This window comes from Melanotaenia boesemani, chromosome 16 (assembly GCF_017639745.1).
Source record: "Melanotaenia boesemani isolate fMelBoe1 chromosome 16, fMelBoe1.pri, whole genome shotgun sequence".
NCBI classification, from domain to species: Eukaryota; Metazoa; Chordata; class Actinopteri; order Atheriniformes; family Melanotaeniidae; genus Melanotaenia; species Melanotaenia boesemani.
In genome coordinates, this window is record NC_055697.1 from 19581525 (window position 1) to 19598607 (window position 17083).

A 17083-nucleotide genomic window follows, 5' to 3' on the forward strand; every position below is an offset into this window, starting at 1 on the left:
CTGTGTTCCAGCATAGAGTAAGGAGAACAACAGCAGCAGGGACCCTCAGTCCAAGAGCACAAAAGTACACAAAATTCCAACTAAATCACATCTGAGGAAAAAAAGTCATATCATCAAGATGTGGAGACAGACATCAGAGAAAAATACACACACTGACCACCACAATGACTTCAAACAGCTGGGTGGGAGCTAGTGTGCTACCCTCACCACGTTACCACCCCATTTCTTGCTGCACACTGGCAACAGTGTTGCTATGGCAGCCATGGAAACAGAGCAGATTTTTTTCCAACTTCTTCCCAACGGAATTCTGTCTGCCAAAGTCATTCTTTCTGTTTTCTTCACTCTATCCCCTCGATTTCTGATGTGATCCTGTAAAATCCTTTCTCCTATGGCAACGTCCCTAGCTTGAAACGTAGAATAACAAGATAACAGCATTATCATGCCTTAAATTTTAACAGCAAAATTTCAGTCATCACAGCTAAGATAACAATTTGTCTTTTGAACAATAATTTGTAATTTATTTGGCTCTCTTTGGTCCTAGCTTACAGCTATTGGTGTTATCTGTAATTCTCTGCTTCTCTAATTGCTTGTTAGCGTACACAAACTGTACAGTCAATTAGCCATTTCTCTAACTTTAGCATTTGCATGATCCTCCTCCTCATCCATCCTTTCCTTCCCTGCTTATGGTTGAACCTCTAATTAGGGTCAGCACTCTAAAAATGGAAAAACTGTATAGCAGTATGCCATCACTCCTTGTTAAACTTCTCTTGTTAAAGATCTACTTGATTATTATCAACGTTTTACTGCCTGATCATGAATGATAGCACTGAAACACACCAGTAATTCTCTGTCTATGTAGTGTCTACACATATTTTTTGCACACGTGCATCTCTGAAGTCACAACTCTACTTAGTCAAGTGTGCACAACTGTGCTCTTACTTTCATTTTCAAATACTGGAGTGTGAAATAACTTGCCAGTGGACTGAATACATTAGAAATTTTACCATATTAGTCTTTTTCTACTGCAGGTAGCTATAGTTTCATATTTGGTATTTTTAAATTAATTTTCCTTTATAAAACATCAAATATAAAAATAAATAAAACTAGTAAAAATGTGCTTTTGAACAAGGAATAAGGAAAAAAACTAACATCAGTACAGTTAATGAAGCTGATAAAATGTTTTCTGTGTCAGAAATGTTTCCTGAAGTCAAGCCTCAGAGGAAAATATGTACAAGGTATGTTTGTCCACGTGTCTAAAACAAAGAAATATAACAGTCAAGGCTCAGGAATATATGACATGGTTATGTTCTTCACCACCTATTTATGAATATTCAACCCAAACCGTTTAAACCATTTTTTGGACTGAACTTTACCCATTTAAACCTTAGATGCCCAAGTGCAAGTGAATGCAGCATGTAATGTACTTCCGTATGTTGTTTTACATCAACACTACCATATCCCTGATCATTATGCATCATGCATACAGCATCATCTCACCAACTGCCTGTGTGGGTGAAAATATTTGTTTGTTCAAACTGTTTATATTCTTTGATGAGGATGTAAAAGTCATTAAATCGCCAGATGTGATGGATGTGCAAAGTTAAACAGCCAAGAAAGTTAAAGAGGAACACTGATAAAACTTAACCCTAATTTTTCTCATGATGAATTAAGAATAAGTGTTTGTGCAGCAGGGATTATTGCCATACAAGGTTATCTAATTAAACATTGTTGATTAAAGGAAAATCATTGACTGTTTTCATTTCACAAATTTTGCTTTTATTTTTTCATTAGATGACCACGTTTACTTTAGGTCAGACGGGGCTCAAAGTTCTGTGGGACAACAGTCTGCAATGTATGTGTCACTTTCACATAATGTGGATCATAGCCATGTTGTTTTTAGCCCAGAAAGTGTGACTGTCTTTTTTGACAGTGGATTGATGTAGCTCTGACACATTCTCCAGTGAAACTGGGTTGCCTAAATTTAGAACAATATGAAATGAAAATGAAATGAAAAATACTGAAAATAATGTGGTAGGGTTTTGTTTTTTTTATATACTGATATGAGAGAGCACAACATTGTGCTTACATTTGAAACAGTTGCCTTTGCCTCTCCTGTCACCCACTTCACTTGATGTTTTTTTAATCTGTATCTTTGATCTGACACTGCACAGTTATAGCTTAGTAGGTTAATCAGGATGAGGTTTCTCCCTTTTAGTAAACCATGGCTTCACCAAACTGTTTACAGATTCCTATATTTATGGTTTGCTCTGCAAGGAATGTTACAGACTACAGAAAATGACACATGACTTCTATTCATTTTATTTACAGTCTTCAGGACAGCAACAAATTAAGAGCTAAAAGCCTCAAGTCTGTCTTCAAATTAATGCCTTACTTGCATCATAAGTAACACAACAAAAATTTGCTGGGAAACTTAACGGGAGTGACAAAGAATCAGTCTCTAATAATAAAAAAAATATATAATAATGAACGACAGAAAATATAATAATAAAAGTAATAAATTGCAACAACATGTTTCAGCTGCTAAATCTGAGGCATGTAAATGTGACGGTTTTTTTAAGTTTTGACTCAATTTACTGGAAATAATTTCTGAAGTACAAATTGAAAGTGGTTTTCAAAATGCACAATCACAGAAGCAATGGCTTTTGTTTAGAGGGCTGCTTGGATGACTTACATTCACTTTAAAATCAGAACACATTTTTACTAATATATATATATATATATATATTTCTTTTTATTTTGAACAAATAGCTTTCTATTTTCTGCCAGATGTGGACTGAAATTATAGAATCTGGTAGACAGGATTCATTGTTAACTTCTCAGGTATTTATGAAAAAATGTTCAAATGTTCATTTTGTTGAAACTCTGTTTTATGGTACATAGATGAGGCAGATGTGTCCATGATTCATGAAAGAGAATGTGAGAAATAATACCAGAAGAGATCAGAGACATTTTTATTGCCATTGGACCAAAGAGCAGGAGAAAAAAAAGTGTGTACTGACAGCCTGACGAGTAATATGTTTTATTATTTAAACATGACAAAACTTGGTGCCTGGTTCTCCAAGAAATCAGGTCGGTAATTTTTCTCCTTCTGCCAAAACAAGATTCACTCATTGAGGACAGGTTGATTCCTGAGACTGTGCAGAGATTGTCTGCTCCACACACACACATACTCACACATTTACACACTCTCACATGCACATTTTCCTCTCACAGACTGATTAGAAACACAACTGTTTGCTCACTCCCAGCGGAAGGAAGGGTGGTTATACTGTGCCACTAAGCTATCATGCTGTCACAAGGACTATTCTAAGAAGTCTCCAGAACAATGTTATTTTTGCTTAATATTCTGTCAAGTCACCTTTCTTTGTATAGCACATTTTAATACAAGGACCTTTATTAAATATGATTTGCATTGAGTTATCTACAAATACAAGGTGAAGCAGGAGTTCAGGAGGTGCTAAAAACATGAATCCATGTTTCCAGGTCCTTGTATAATAAAAACAATATTGATTTGGCTACAGAAGTCATGAAAAACTGACCTTAAAAACTGTATTGACTTGCTTGTTAAACTTCTCAGGTATAGAAAAACAAGATTTTTCTCTTAAATTGTATGCTTTAGCACTGTATATACAGTATGAAAACTGATATTCCAAACCATTACCCAGCCAACACGCATATGTGGAGCTCAGATGGGTAGCAACTGACAGAGAAGTATATTTTTCTGTCATGTACTTAATCTGTAGACAGTGTAGACAGTTTCAGTACTGAGTCGTTAGTAGTATCAGTGCTTTAAGGTATTCATTCATATTTTCTATTTCTTTTTTACAGTTTTGAATTGAAATGCAATTAAGTGCATTTTCCAAACATTACTAGAGCTTAATTATGTTTTTTAATCAAGTCCCAGATTAGTTCAGATTAAATTAGTTGGTCTTTTTTCTGATCTTCAACACGGTGAAGATTTTATTTCAGCAGTTTGCATAAATTCCAACTTTATGGGACATAATGTTTTCTGGCTTAACAAAAAGTTAGCACTCTTGCCTGGATGTATCTTATACAGGTGAAGACAGGACTTCAAGACCATGTCAGTAACAAAACCCAAGGTTGTGCTGCATTCATTATACACAGGAGCACAGTGTACCTGGAGATTTGATGGAGATCTAGATGGCATATCCGAGTCAGAACACTGTCAAATTGATTGCTGTTAATGGCTTCCTCTACTATATCGGTGCCATCATGAGCAGCAACCCCGAATCCTGCAGTAATATAGAAGCTATAACACCAGTGTGCAAGCCAAGATGCAGAATGGTGGCAGAACTATGAGAAGTCTATAAGGGAAAGTCTCTTCAACTTTCATCTATCTCATGATCAACCTTTTCCTTCTTGCTGGAATGTCTCTGGAACAGTAATAGAATGTTGCTTCATAGCGAACAATGTCTAATATGACTAGCAGATTTTTTAATAAGTTCTGTTTTGGGTTATGATCATTATTCCAGTATTAAAAGGCTGTCTTCAGTTTTGGTAAGCTCTGATATGGGATGGCAAAACTTACTGTACTGCATTATGTGTACACAATGCTAGCAGTTGTTAGCTTACTTAGATAACTCACCTGCACACTCGCTCAGTGCCCCAGTGGTTCTCTTCACACCACAAATTGTTGTCTGTCTGACAGTCATTTCCACTAATCATTGTCCTTTCTTAGTTTCTGTGATGTCTGTCAGGCTGTGGTCTCTCACGTGTAAACTGAAAATTTGATGTCCTCAATGTAATAGTCCTGCATGGATCTGTATAATTTAATAAATGGTCAGGATTTAAATTCCTGGAATTAACGTGTATAGAGATCTGTATTCATAGTCATATTCATTCATAGTCAGGGGTGGCTGGTGTAAAGCCCCACAAGCCAATGTGTACTAGTGTAAATGATGTCCTTAATCTTAAAGGGCAGATTCATTCATAGCTTGGTTGGTCACTATTTAAAGGAAAAATAAATCTTTCATCATAATGAGAGTCAACATTAGTCAGGAGACATTCAGGGCATAAAATGTCAAATACTTGAGATCATTAGGAGAAAGAAAATGTCAGTCTGAGAAGAATATCTGATCCCAAGCATATGATGTATAAATATAGCCTGGTTAACATGAATATGGATCTAATGCATTTATTCATTAGGCAAATACAGTGCAGTACATCAGTGGTTCATTACCTCTTTAGATTGATGGAGTATACACATACAGCTCTGTTTGATAGGAAGGAACCCATCACTAACACCACTGTAGTGGCCCAAACAAAATATGGGGTTATTTATGTTTCTTTATTTTTCATTTTGTTTTAAATTTCTATGTAGCAGCTTTCCTCAGTTTTTCAATGCAATGCGATGAAGCACTCACACTACTTTAAGCCTATTTGGATGTTTGTTTTTCATCTATGCATAGTTATCTGACTAAAAATGGTAGTAAATAATAATTGCAAGATTAACTGTTTTTCCAAGTGCTCTTTGGCAAACGAAGTGTCCGCTGGGGTAAACATAACATACCCCTCAAGGAGAATCTGCTGTGCAATCAAAAATAGTAATAGGCAAAACTGAGTCCTGTTTTTTTACGATGCCTGAAACTGTTCCAAAGATAAGTTGGTTAATGCCTAAAATAAAAGGAAAGAGAAAAAAATGGCACTAGTGGTGCTTTTATGGAATTATCTGAGGGTTGAAAATGCTATAATCTGCAAATTTAGTTAAAAGATTTAGAATAACCACCTTTTCTTTTAGCTGCCATTCAACGTCTGGTTCACTTTCAATTTGTGTCTGCCATTTTCTTTAATATGCCAGTTTCTTTTTTTCAGTATATGCAAATGTCTTTGAACAGCTGATTAGCATGCAAGCATGAAAGTAAAGGTGGTGGTAGCGTAAAATAAAAAGGCCACCCCTTCCTTCAACAGTGATTGTCATGGACCTTAATGCTTGTTAAAACACTGTACTGCACAGAATCCTCTCTGCATGCATGAGCGAGAAAGTGACTGACAGAAAAAGTGTGTCTGTGTGTGAGAGAGAAAGTGTGTGTGCTGCTGGGAAATACCCAGCATTAGATTAATGGTTCCTTTCAAACACACACTGTCCACACCTCACCTAAATCTCCCTTTGAATGCTCTTAGCAGCCAGGTATTTTGGTATGATTTATGGCCTTGTTATTATTAGAAAAGTATTATAATCTAGTCATCAGCAGAAATCCAGCTTACTGAGAGCTCAGTTTCTGCAATGATGACTGACACCACAATTATTATGATGGAGCTTGTAGATAATCAGTCTCACTGATTATGTTAGTAGTGAGTGGCAGTGACATCACTTTCTTTGAGACAACTGGTATAAAAACACTGCCAGGATTCCTGTCAGTCTTGTAGACACACTATGACTGAATAAACTTGTGTGCGCGCAATGGTGTGGCGTGACCTGCATCTGTAATAGTTGTGCAGTTTGCACAAGATTTTTTTTTTTTTTTTTTTTTGAGACAGCATTGTTATTAATATCCATCTCTGAGTCCCTTTCTAATGTGCATCATTTCTCATCACTGTTTCCTCCTTGTTTGTTGAAGGCATGACTTCTTTGAGGATACCGTAACTCAAAGCATTGCCCTGTCATCTGGTTCAGCTAAGAAAGACATGAAAACGTACAACACCAGATGAGATACAAATGACATTATTTCTTTGATATTACTGTGATAAAAAACGCCTCCACAATGGCTTGTTTTATGTTGTCTAGAATAAGGTTTGGGTTAAATTGAGATTTAGTTGGAGAGATAATGGCCTAAATTTTAAGAATGTTAAAAAACATATTCAATTGGATTGATTAATCACAAAAATAACCCATTCACTGATTCCACATAGAGGGAACAGCATATTCAGACTCTGTTTCCTCAGTTTAGCTTTGGCTTTATATAAAGGAAATAAGTCACATGGCTTAAACACAGGCTGAACAGTGGTGTGGTGATTAGGATCAACCCTCATAGCAAGAATGTTCCTGGTTTGAACCACGGCTGGGGTCTTTCTCTGTGAATTTTGCATGTTCTCATGTTCTCCCCATGCATCATGGATTTTCTCCAGGTTATCAAGTTTCCTCCCAAAGTAAAAAAAGAGAAAAAAAAGGGGGGGGAAACTGGTGATTCTATTTTCTCCCTAGGAGGGAGACTGAAGATGAATGGTCACTGATCTCTCTGTGTGGCCCCGCGATGCCCCCTGCAACCCAGCACTGGAATAAACAATTACAGAAAATGGATGGATGGGTGGGTGGATGGATGGATGGATGGGTGGATGGATGGATGGATGGATGGATGGGTGGATGGATGGATGGATGGATGGATGGGTGGGTGGGTGGATGGATGGATGGATGGAAATTATTTCAAATTATCAGTAAAAAAGGGGGGGGTTGAAAAGAAATATAATTTGAACTTCAAATTCTATGTTTCTAATTTTATAGATTAATTTATCTGCCTAATTAAAACTTAATTGAATTATTTATTAATACCATAACAGCAAAGATTTATGCATGTAATTAATTTAAGTTAATTCATCTCAGAATTTGTCATCAATTTGATTGAAGTTTTTTAATAACTTGACAGCCCTACTAAATTATCATTTTAGAGAGACCGAACTCATAGAATGATGGGTCATGAGTAGTACAGTCAGCAAGTAATCTCATTCCTGCTTCTGAACAACCCTTGTTTCCCTAAAGCTGCTTGATTTACATATTTATTTAGTAAATGTTGGTGTTATTATCAGTTTACCAGTTTTTTGCAAAATGTGTATCTTATACTTCCACTGAAGGTAATCAAATAATGATAAAACACTACAGGCCCATATTTTAGTGATATAAATAAGAGAATTGTCACACATAACTGTCAATGTGTGACAACGTTCATTTCTCTGCTAGGCAAACTACTTATAAAGAAACATTTAGGGGCATAAATTAAGACTAAAGCCACTTGTCCATTAATAAACATCAGTCAAATGAGCAATCAAGCAATTTCTACAGTGATGATATACTAGTTTTATTACTAGCCTCTATTTAAACTACAAACTAAATTGTGCCGAAGAAAAGTTGGGATGTTCTTTAAATTTGAAAAAAAAAAAGAAAAATTAAAGACCACCAAATCACATGAGACAATATTTTATTCACAACAGAACATGCATAATATAACAAATGTCTAAACTAAGAATTTTGACCATTTTATGCACAACATGACTTCATGTTAAATGTGATTCTTGCTACAGATCCCAAAGTAGTTGAGTATGTTCACCATGATGCAGAATCTCCTTTTCTTTTCAGGACAATTTGAAGATGTCTGCGCATCAAGGGTATGAGTGTGGTGTTAAAATTTGGTCTTGCCTGACATGCAGTCGCCTTTGAAGTATTTTTCGTTTAATGATGCACCAAATATTCTCTATAGGTAAAAATCTGGACTGCAGGCAGGCCAGTTCAGCACCCAGACTTGTCTCAGACAAAGCCATGCTGTTGTAATAGCTACAGTATGTGGTTTTGCATTGTCTTGCTGAAATACACAAGGCCTTTCCTGAAATAGACATTGTCTGGACAGGAGCATATGTACTCCTAAAGCCTTTAGATACTTTTCAGCACTCATAAATCCTTCTAAAACATGCAAGCTGCCAATACCGTACACACTTATGCACCTTCCCATGCCATCAGCGATGCTAGCTTTTGAATTGAACGCTGATAACATGCTGGAAGGTCTCCCTCCTCTATAGCCCGGAGGATGTGGTGTCCATGACTACAAATAAAAATGTCAGATTTAGACTTGTCTGACCATGGAACACTTCCCCACTTTGCAACAGTCCATTTTAAATGAGACTTGGCCCACAGGACACGACGGCGCTTCTGGCCCTTGTTTAGATATGGCTTCCGTTTTGCATGATAGAGTTGGCATCTCCAGATGGCACGGCTGAACAGATAGTGCTTCCTGAAAGTATTCCTGGGTCCATTTAGTAATGTCAGTGACACAATTGTGCCAATGAGTGATGCAGTGTCTTCTGAGGGTTCAAAGACCATGGGCATCCAATAAAGGTTTTCGGTTTTGCCCCTCATGCACAAAGAGATCTCTCTGAATCCTTTGATGTTGTTATGCACTGTAGGTGAGTTTCAGAGCATTTGCAATTTGACATTGAGGAACATTGTTTTTGAAGTCTTCTATAATCTTTTTACAGACTTTTTCACAAATTGGAGAGCCTTTGTCCATCTTTACTTCTGGGAGGCTTCACCTCTCTAGAACATCCCTTTTAAAGCCAATCATGTTACAGACCTGATATTACTTAACTTAAGTACTCGCTGAATGTTCTCCCATCTGAATCTGTTTTTTAACTTTCTTGCTAATTCAGCTATTTGTTGCCCAGTTCCAACTATTTTCAGATATTTAGCAAGCACCACATTTGACATGAGATCATTTTGTTCATAAAATTGTCAAATTTCTCACTTTAAGCATTTGTCATGTCGCATATGTTCTGTTTGTAGCTCTTGTGACTTAAAAGTCTCTTAGTTTTTATTTTGTTCAAATTTAAAGAATGTCCCCACCCTTTCAGGTTGTATTATTTTTTTAAGTTAAGCTATAGATATGGCTTTGAAGTATAAAACTGTATAGAACAGGTTTTTATTAAACAGAATAAAAATGTTATTTAAAAGATGTTTGTCCTGATGTTCTCATGTGGTTCAATGAAATGCCACACAACTTTGTGTGGCACGGTACTGAATGGTTTACTGATATTCTGGCCAGGTCTTCATGCTATGAGAATATTTTTTTCACCAGAAGGGCACTGTCACTCTCTTGTCTGCAGACAAAATAAAACAATTTCGTCTCCAGTCCCTGAAGGTTTCACCCTCATTTTGCTGTCAATGCTCTCATGTTATCATCTCTCTATTTTGTCTCTACCTTCAACCTTTTTCCTCCTTTTTCCTCTACAGCCAGCATCTCCCCGACTGCTGTCATGTGAAAATGATGCGATATGGATTTTATGGCACTGGAAATTTTTTGTAGAGTCTCAGGAAACTCTCAGGCGGCGTGTTAATTCCCACCTCATTTGCCAAGACTGGCTGAACCAAACCCCAAATGATGCCATAGCTCCACACTAAAGTGTCTCTATATGGAAACTAAACATAACATATTGACTGGTGCGGCATGCTAAAGATGCACAACACTGCGTGGGAGTCAGTGTTACTCAAGATGCCTGTATAACTGACTTTAAAGGATCTAATTCTTCTGGGAGTCTGTGAGCAAGTGCTCAAACAATACCAAAACGATGGAGGGGACTTAGGGAAATATTCTTATTATTCTTAATTACCTGCATGAATTTGCAATTATACAAATGTAGAAATTAAAAAACAAAATCCACCAATTACAACATTATTTAGGCAAACTTGCAATTTTTCAAAATCTCATTAAACTATGTGTAATTGCACAACTGGTTGCAGAATTTTTCAATCCATTTATTTTAACCCAAAAGCAGTTAAGTATTTATATACTTAAATATAAGCTCAAGGTTTAAACTTGCACTATGGGTCTTAATTTTCATCTTTTTTACTCCTGAGCCTTCTGTTTGTGCATTAATGTGTCCATAATCCTCCAAATTTTACACATTTTACAAGTCTGTAAATCACAGGGGCTCATTCCATCAGTCTATTATGACCAAAATAACTTCCAAACAGTGTCTGTGGTCATTGACAGACAAATTGGGACAGTGTCTGTGGTGATAAAGAAATTGCAACTCACTGTTTTGACAAGAAGAGCTTATCTGTAATGCAATGCTTCATTGATCTATGTCAATCTGTCACCTATGGTCATTAAAAATGGGTATTGGCTGAAAGAATGAGATAGTGATACATTAAAAGATGGTTTTTAGCATGTGCTCAGGATGTTTTCTGGATGTTTCCCAGAGGGAGGCATGTCCCACCAGAAGGAGGCTTCAAGGTGAACCAAGGAGATAATTTAACTCCCAGTTGGGGAGGGAATTCTTCAAAGTCCCAAAACTGGAAGAGGTGGATGGGAGGAAGGGTCCAAGCAGCTGGATAGGTCCAGGGGGCCAGATAGTTCAAATCCCACAAGGGACAAATATTAACACCTTCCAGTTGGGCCCTTAGGCAAGAGCCTTAACGCTACTGCCTAACCACCTTTAGATGTAAGTCACTTTGGAGAAAAGCATCTGCTAAATGACTGTAGAATAGTTTAAGGATTTCAACTTAGACCATTCTCCCTGTGACCCAGTCCTGGATAAGTATCAGAAAATGCATGGATGAATAGTTGTTTTTGGGTAACTAATCTTGTTAGACAAACAGCCTGCACAAATCTGAAAATGAATGCAAAATCTATCACTTTATGGATGTTTGTTGTTGTTGTTGGCTATAAACATCCTTTGGTGGTAAAATAGTTGTGATCACACACTAATTGGGAAAGCAGGCTTGTTCATTATGAGCTGCCAAAAAAAATAAATAAAACCAGTTTGAATTTTTATCTTTGGCAATAAAAAAGAAAAAGAAATTCCTGAAACAAACTTTATTGAAGATCTGAACTGTGTAGAATACTTAATCAATCAAGACAAAAAACAGCTGAAATAAATTATTGTTAAATATTAATGTCTGTTTAACTGCAGCATGACAAAACACAACAAACTGCTCTGAAAATGGAGAGACACTCCAAATGTTACCATTAAGTCAATAAATACTGTTAGAAACGCTTTGGGCTGTTCTTGACTTGTCAGACTGAGATGAAAACACTGTCATAACTGCACACATTTCCTGCAAATGAGTTGCTGCACATAATGGTACTTAATTGTTTGTGTGAGCTTTCTTCACTGGTGACAGTCCCCAGGGATCTCTTCATCATTACTGTTAGCAATAATGTTACTAAATTGGAAGTTGAAAGTTGGAGGAGTGATACTGCATAAAATTTAAGGATAAAACACCTCTAATAGGTTCATATAAGCTCTAAAGATGTAATTTCTCATGCATTTGACTTAGGGCATTACATAATGTGACTGAAATCACTCTGAAGATATAATCTCCTACAGGATTGCATGCACAGATCAAATTAAATTGTGTGATTGAATGCTTAATATCTATGCACACTAGTAGCTGAATGATTTCCATTAGGAGTGCACTTCTAACAGCCAGTGTGGCATCTAAATTCCTATGTACATTTATGTGTAGTGACATGCATTAAAGCAAAGATAGTCATTCTCAGAGACAGTGCCAATGACCCTGTTAAACTGTAAACACACTTGTGCCCATGTAGACAATTACATCATTTGTTCCATGCGTGAGTTTTTATTAAACGGCACTGACGTACTCATCTAAAGATCGTAGAAGGAAGCGCGGTCTGGTGAGCTGGTGACAGGCAAAATAATACACAAAAGAAAAGGACAGACACTCTGTCGCCAGTGGGAAGGGGAATATTTTATCCCATAAGAGTTGGCTCATCTCCCTGTGGGCACTTGTTGCCATAGCAACAGGAGCTGGTAGTTTCGTCAGTTTGGCTGGTTCCTGGTATGAATGCTTGGGACTCGAGAGGGGTCAGTGCGGGGTGCGTAACCTTGCAACGACAAAATTTTCAACCTTACTTCTTACACACTTCAACTCGCCCTCACATGAGAGCCCAAGGTAACCCATGCCCTTCGTACATTCATTTATACCTGGCTAACAATATTGATTTTCACCCCAAGAGGAGAATCATCAACCCTTACAACGTGTAGATATCTCTCACCAGGTCATAGAGAATTAGGATACAGTGTTCTTCTGCTCCAGCTCCCACAGACTCTGACCTACATTTATTTATCTTGATCTGAGCAGCATTCATGCACACAAAAACGCATTCACCCACCACACCGTGCATCATCTCATATCACCTTTTGGTTTATTTTATATTCCACCCAAACACACATTTTTAACTATGTCCCATTTCCTGCCTCATCTGAACCCACATTTTTCATCTTGACACATTATCTTACTAGCTCACAAATGTGTGTTATTCACCATCTGTCCTGTCTTTTCTCAGTCTCCTCTCTTTACTCTATCAGGCTGACTATTCAAATTGCCAATCTGATAGACCACCTACTCACCCACTGTGCATCCATCAAAACTGGAGATTTGACACATGACAAAGCAGAGGCAGTAAACCTTGACATTCAGCTCACTGGGGGTCTTAAAAGACACTTAACTTGAGTGTTGTGAAAACACATACTGGTGATGGGCAGGGTTAGATCACGAGTCAGGAACAATGCTTTCATTGTGCTCTGCACACCTATTCCTACTGTGACAGTGTGATCCCGAAAGACCCCTAATCCTTCACACCAAGGCAACAGATTTTACTGGATGTGTGTTGAAGCGTGAGCATGTGTGTGCATGCAGGGGAAGTTGTCTGTCACCTGGGCAACATATGGACATTCAACACAGGCTTGTGAGGATACTTTCAGGAGTCTGTGAAAACTCACTCTTGACAGTGGCAGTCCTGGTGCAGTTGTAGAGAATAGCCAGTTCTCCAAACACCTTCCCCGGCCCCATGGTACAGAGCTTCAGGCTCTCCTTTGTCACTTCCACCTTCCCATCTGCAACAAGCACAAAAAAGCAAGCAAACCATTAGCGTAATGCCATTTAAATTCCACATTTGTTTTCCAGGCTGATTATCCATTTCTGTGAGTCCATCATTGACAGTCAGTATGTAGACAGCAAACTAGTCTAAGTGAAGAAATGGAGTGGATGATAGGTGTTGGAGGCTTTTTTACTCATTTCTGAAGGATCCCAGCCTGAGTGATCTCAAGTCACTGGGCTAGAAAAAATATACGATTATTTTGCAGTGTGGAGTCTCCCAGGACTGCTGGCCTCCGACCATGACCAGTATGATGAGCTCACTGACACATTATGCTGTGCCTTAAGGTTCGAATTGAAAATCATACTGAAAATGTTCCTCGTAAAATGATTTGCTTGTTAACAAGTCTGAGGCATTTACCAAGAATCTTTATAAATTCACGATATGTAGATTTACACACTTTGCCTCCAAAGTCAACAGAAGTCATTTTTATTCGGCCAAAAGTCTTTGGAATTTCAAAAGCTTTTAATCAAATTAATCTTATTTAGTCGAATAACAATAGGACTAGACATCAAAGCAAACCCTGGAAACTGGAACTGTGCCAATGTAAAGATACAAGAAAATGTTTTTATAACAGTAGATAGATGAGGGTGTTAGGGATGGGTTTCAGAAAAGTCAGTGCACCAAATTTTTTTAGTATTTAATTTTTCAGTTTACAGATATGCTTCCACTCTCAACTTGTGATATATATATGCTTGGACCATATCCCTTGGTGTAATTCCTTCCTAATAGTAGTCCAATGCATAATCAAGCACAAGAAGATTGATCCTGCACCACCTGAAATAGACAATCCTACAAATGGAAGAGGTGCATGTTACAGAAAGAATTGTGTCCTCTGCCACATTGATATAATTATGAGAGGGTGCAATTACATCAAAAGATTAATGGTTTTTTAGAGATGTAACATATGTTGTCTCAGTTGCATGAGACAAACTCATAGTTGAAAGTGCTGCAATTAGGCATTTCATCCAACCACCTCTCCTTACTCCTTATAGGATGATTTTGTCGCTGTTAAAACTAGACTATATCATCAGCTCCGATGCGTAAACATTTTAATGAGGCATATTTCCCTCATGCTGTTGGTAGAGGCAGCACTTTACAGGATAGAATCGGAGTTGAATTGGAGGGCATGAACAAACGACAGATATGACGGTTTCAGCACAATTCCATATACAGGAATGTAATTCATTCAATCATTTGCTAGAATGATAAATTACATTTTAATGATAATAAATGAAAGATTTGAAGTTAAAATGTAAATAGAATGCAGGGTTATGGTCTGTGATGACACACGTAGCAATGCTCTCACATCAGGCAGAAAGATGGAAACTAAAAAAACAAAAAGGACTGAAACTGGTTAAAAAAAATTCCCAGAGTTCATAATAAATTAAACATAGACAAGACAGCAAAGTAAATGGCTGTCTACTGAATCTGAAGGATTGAATAGATGCCTTCAGAGAGCAGAAAATCACCTATGATGTAACTTAAACCTGTTTTTCTGTATTGATGCATCAGGCTATGGCCTTGGTGTAGATAATACCAGTATTGTTAACATGTAGCTACATTGACGCTGACTTATCTGTGTCCAGCAAAGAAATTAAGTATGTTTTCATCTATTATGGTGCTTCCATATCAGATTAAGTCGTTCACATTAGCTTGTTGGTTTATTTTCTTAGTAACATTTTCTTTTAGGTGTCTGGTTGATACTTTTACTGGTTGATATAAATTTTCTTAAGTTGTTATTTCATCTGCTGACGTTACCGTATGATAGTGAGCTGGAAGTCGCTGGGCCCCTGCTGGCTAATATGTTTAAGTAAATCATGTAAACCATACCTGAATGTATTTACAGAAAACACCTCTGTTTATTTATCCTTGTGCAGCCCACAGAGTAATACCACAAGCTGAAAGCAAATAAATCCATATTTTTCTCTTACACTGAACGAGCCTCATTGCCACTGTGACTCAGCTGGTGGTTGTCATCACTGCGTTTAGACAAGCCTCATCAAGGATCTATGCTTTCTGGAAGCTCAGTATTCCAGCAGGATCATTACTTTGAATCCAAAGAAAACAGTAAAAGTCTGCCCAAGGCAACTGATGAAATACGGCAAGATGATAAGGGTGGGCGGATAATCTACAAAGAAAACAGTTTGACATCTTATCTTGTTAGATGGCCATGACCCCCTTTGACAGAACTCCTCCAAAAAAATTGCACCTTATTTCAGGACCCGTTCTTCTCTGCACTATGTGGTTATTTCCACCGTGTTGGAACTGTAGCGCCCTTAATTTCGCCTCAGTCGACAACATATTATCCATCAACACCCAGCACGAATATGTACACTGAGAGGAAATCTTCAGCTCTTTAAGTGTGTCACCATCTCCTTGTGTGCACTCCTGCAGTTCTCCATGTCCCCGTTCAACAGCCTTTTTTTTCTATCGACGAATTCCTGTAACAGAAAACTGGAGATTCCCATAAAAAGCCCCATGTATGTCTCCAACAACGCAATGCTTGTTCATCTGTTATTATTATTAGCTTAAGAAATAAAATAAGTCTCATGCAGAAAATGAGTAAGTCTCTTGTTTGAAGCGAATCAACTCCAGTGATTACACAACCTAATAACTGTGCTGTTCACTTTCTGAAACCTCGCCAGACTTTTTCAGATTCAGACTGATAACGTCTGAATCTGAGTCTGGCTGATTAAATAAAACTATGAACTATTCCACATTCCTTTGAAAATATGTAAAGCAGTTCTATTACAGCAGGAATGGCCAAGGTTTTCTTGGTTTACAGCGAGGAAGAATACTTTTAAATTCAATTCTCATCACATGTAGAAAATAAAATGGCATCCCCTTTTGTAAACTGTCTCTTTTATTTTCTGCTCCTTATGAACAAGCTGATATTTATCATTGTCATGTGTATGATACATCTCTTCCTGTGCACCTCTAGTTTTCTCAGAGGAAAAGGGAAACAGCTTATGCTTGTTTACAAGAGCTGTACTGTAGCTGTAGCTCAAATAAGGTTGGTAGTATCTGTCTAGCCATTGAGTGTGTATAAAGGTTATAAATATTGCACTTTATTGACTATTAGATTGATGTTTGAGGAAAGCCACTGAAATCAAATGAGTCAAACAGAAACAGAGAATTGTACTGATATCAAAACAGGACTCTTCACATCTCTTAACTTACCGTCAGTATAAAATAGATGCAATGTAAGTATCAATACAGGCTAGACACTCAGTCAGAGATTCAAGGTTCTTGTGGAAGAATGAGATCAAAGACAAGCACATGTTAGGCTGCAAAAACTTGATGTCTGACTACGCACAAAACTAATAATTTCCTGTGTGGACTGAGACCCATGAAATAAATTCCTGAGAGAAGAGAGTAGTGATGCATGGTGCTTGTTTTGGAGAGCTTAACGACTGCCGGCAGTAAAGGAATTG

The 17083-nt window shown here is 37.5% G+C and overlaps 1 protein-coding gene across 2 annotated transcripts in view; it reads right to left on the bottom strand.

The window, feature by feature from the left end:
* LOC121656015 (cGMP-dependent protein kinase 1) overlaps nucleotides 1–17083 on the bottom strand; it is a 92610-nt gene that overhangs the window by 47129 nt on the left and 28398 nt on the right. For both annotated transcript variants that reach the window (XM_042010971.1, XM_042010970.1), the window contains exon 3: nucleotides 13492–13605. In XM_042010971.1, the coding sequence (XP_041866905.1) occupies nucleotides 13492–13605 (114 nt within the window). The remainder of the gene's footprint in view (nucleotides 1–13491; nucleotides 13606–17083) is intronic.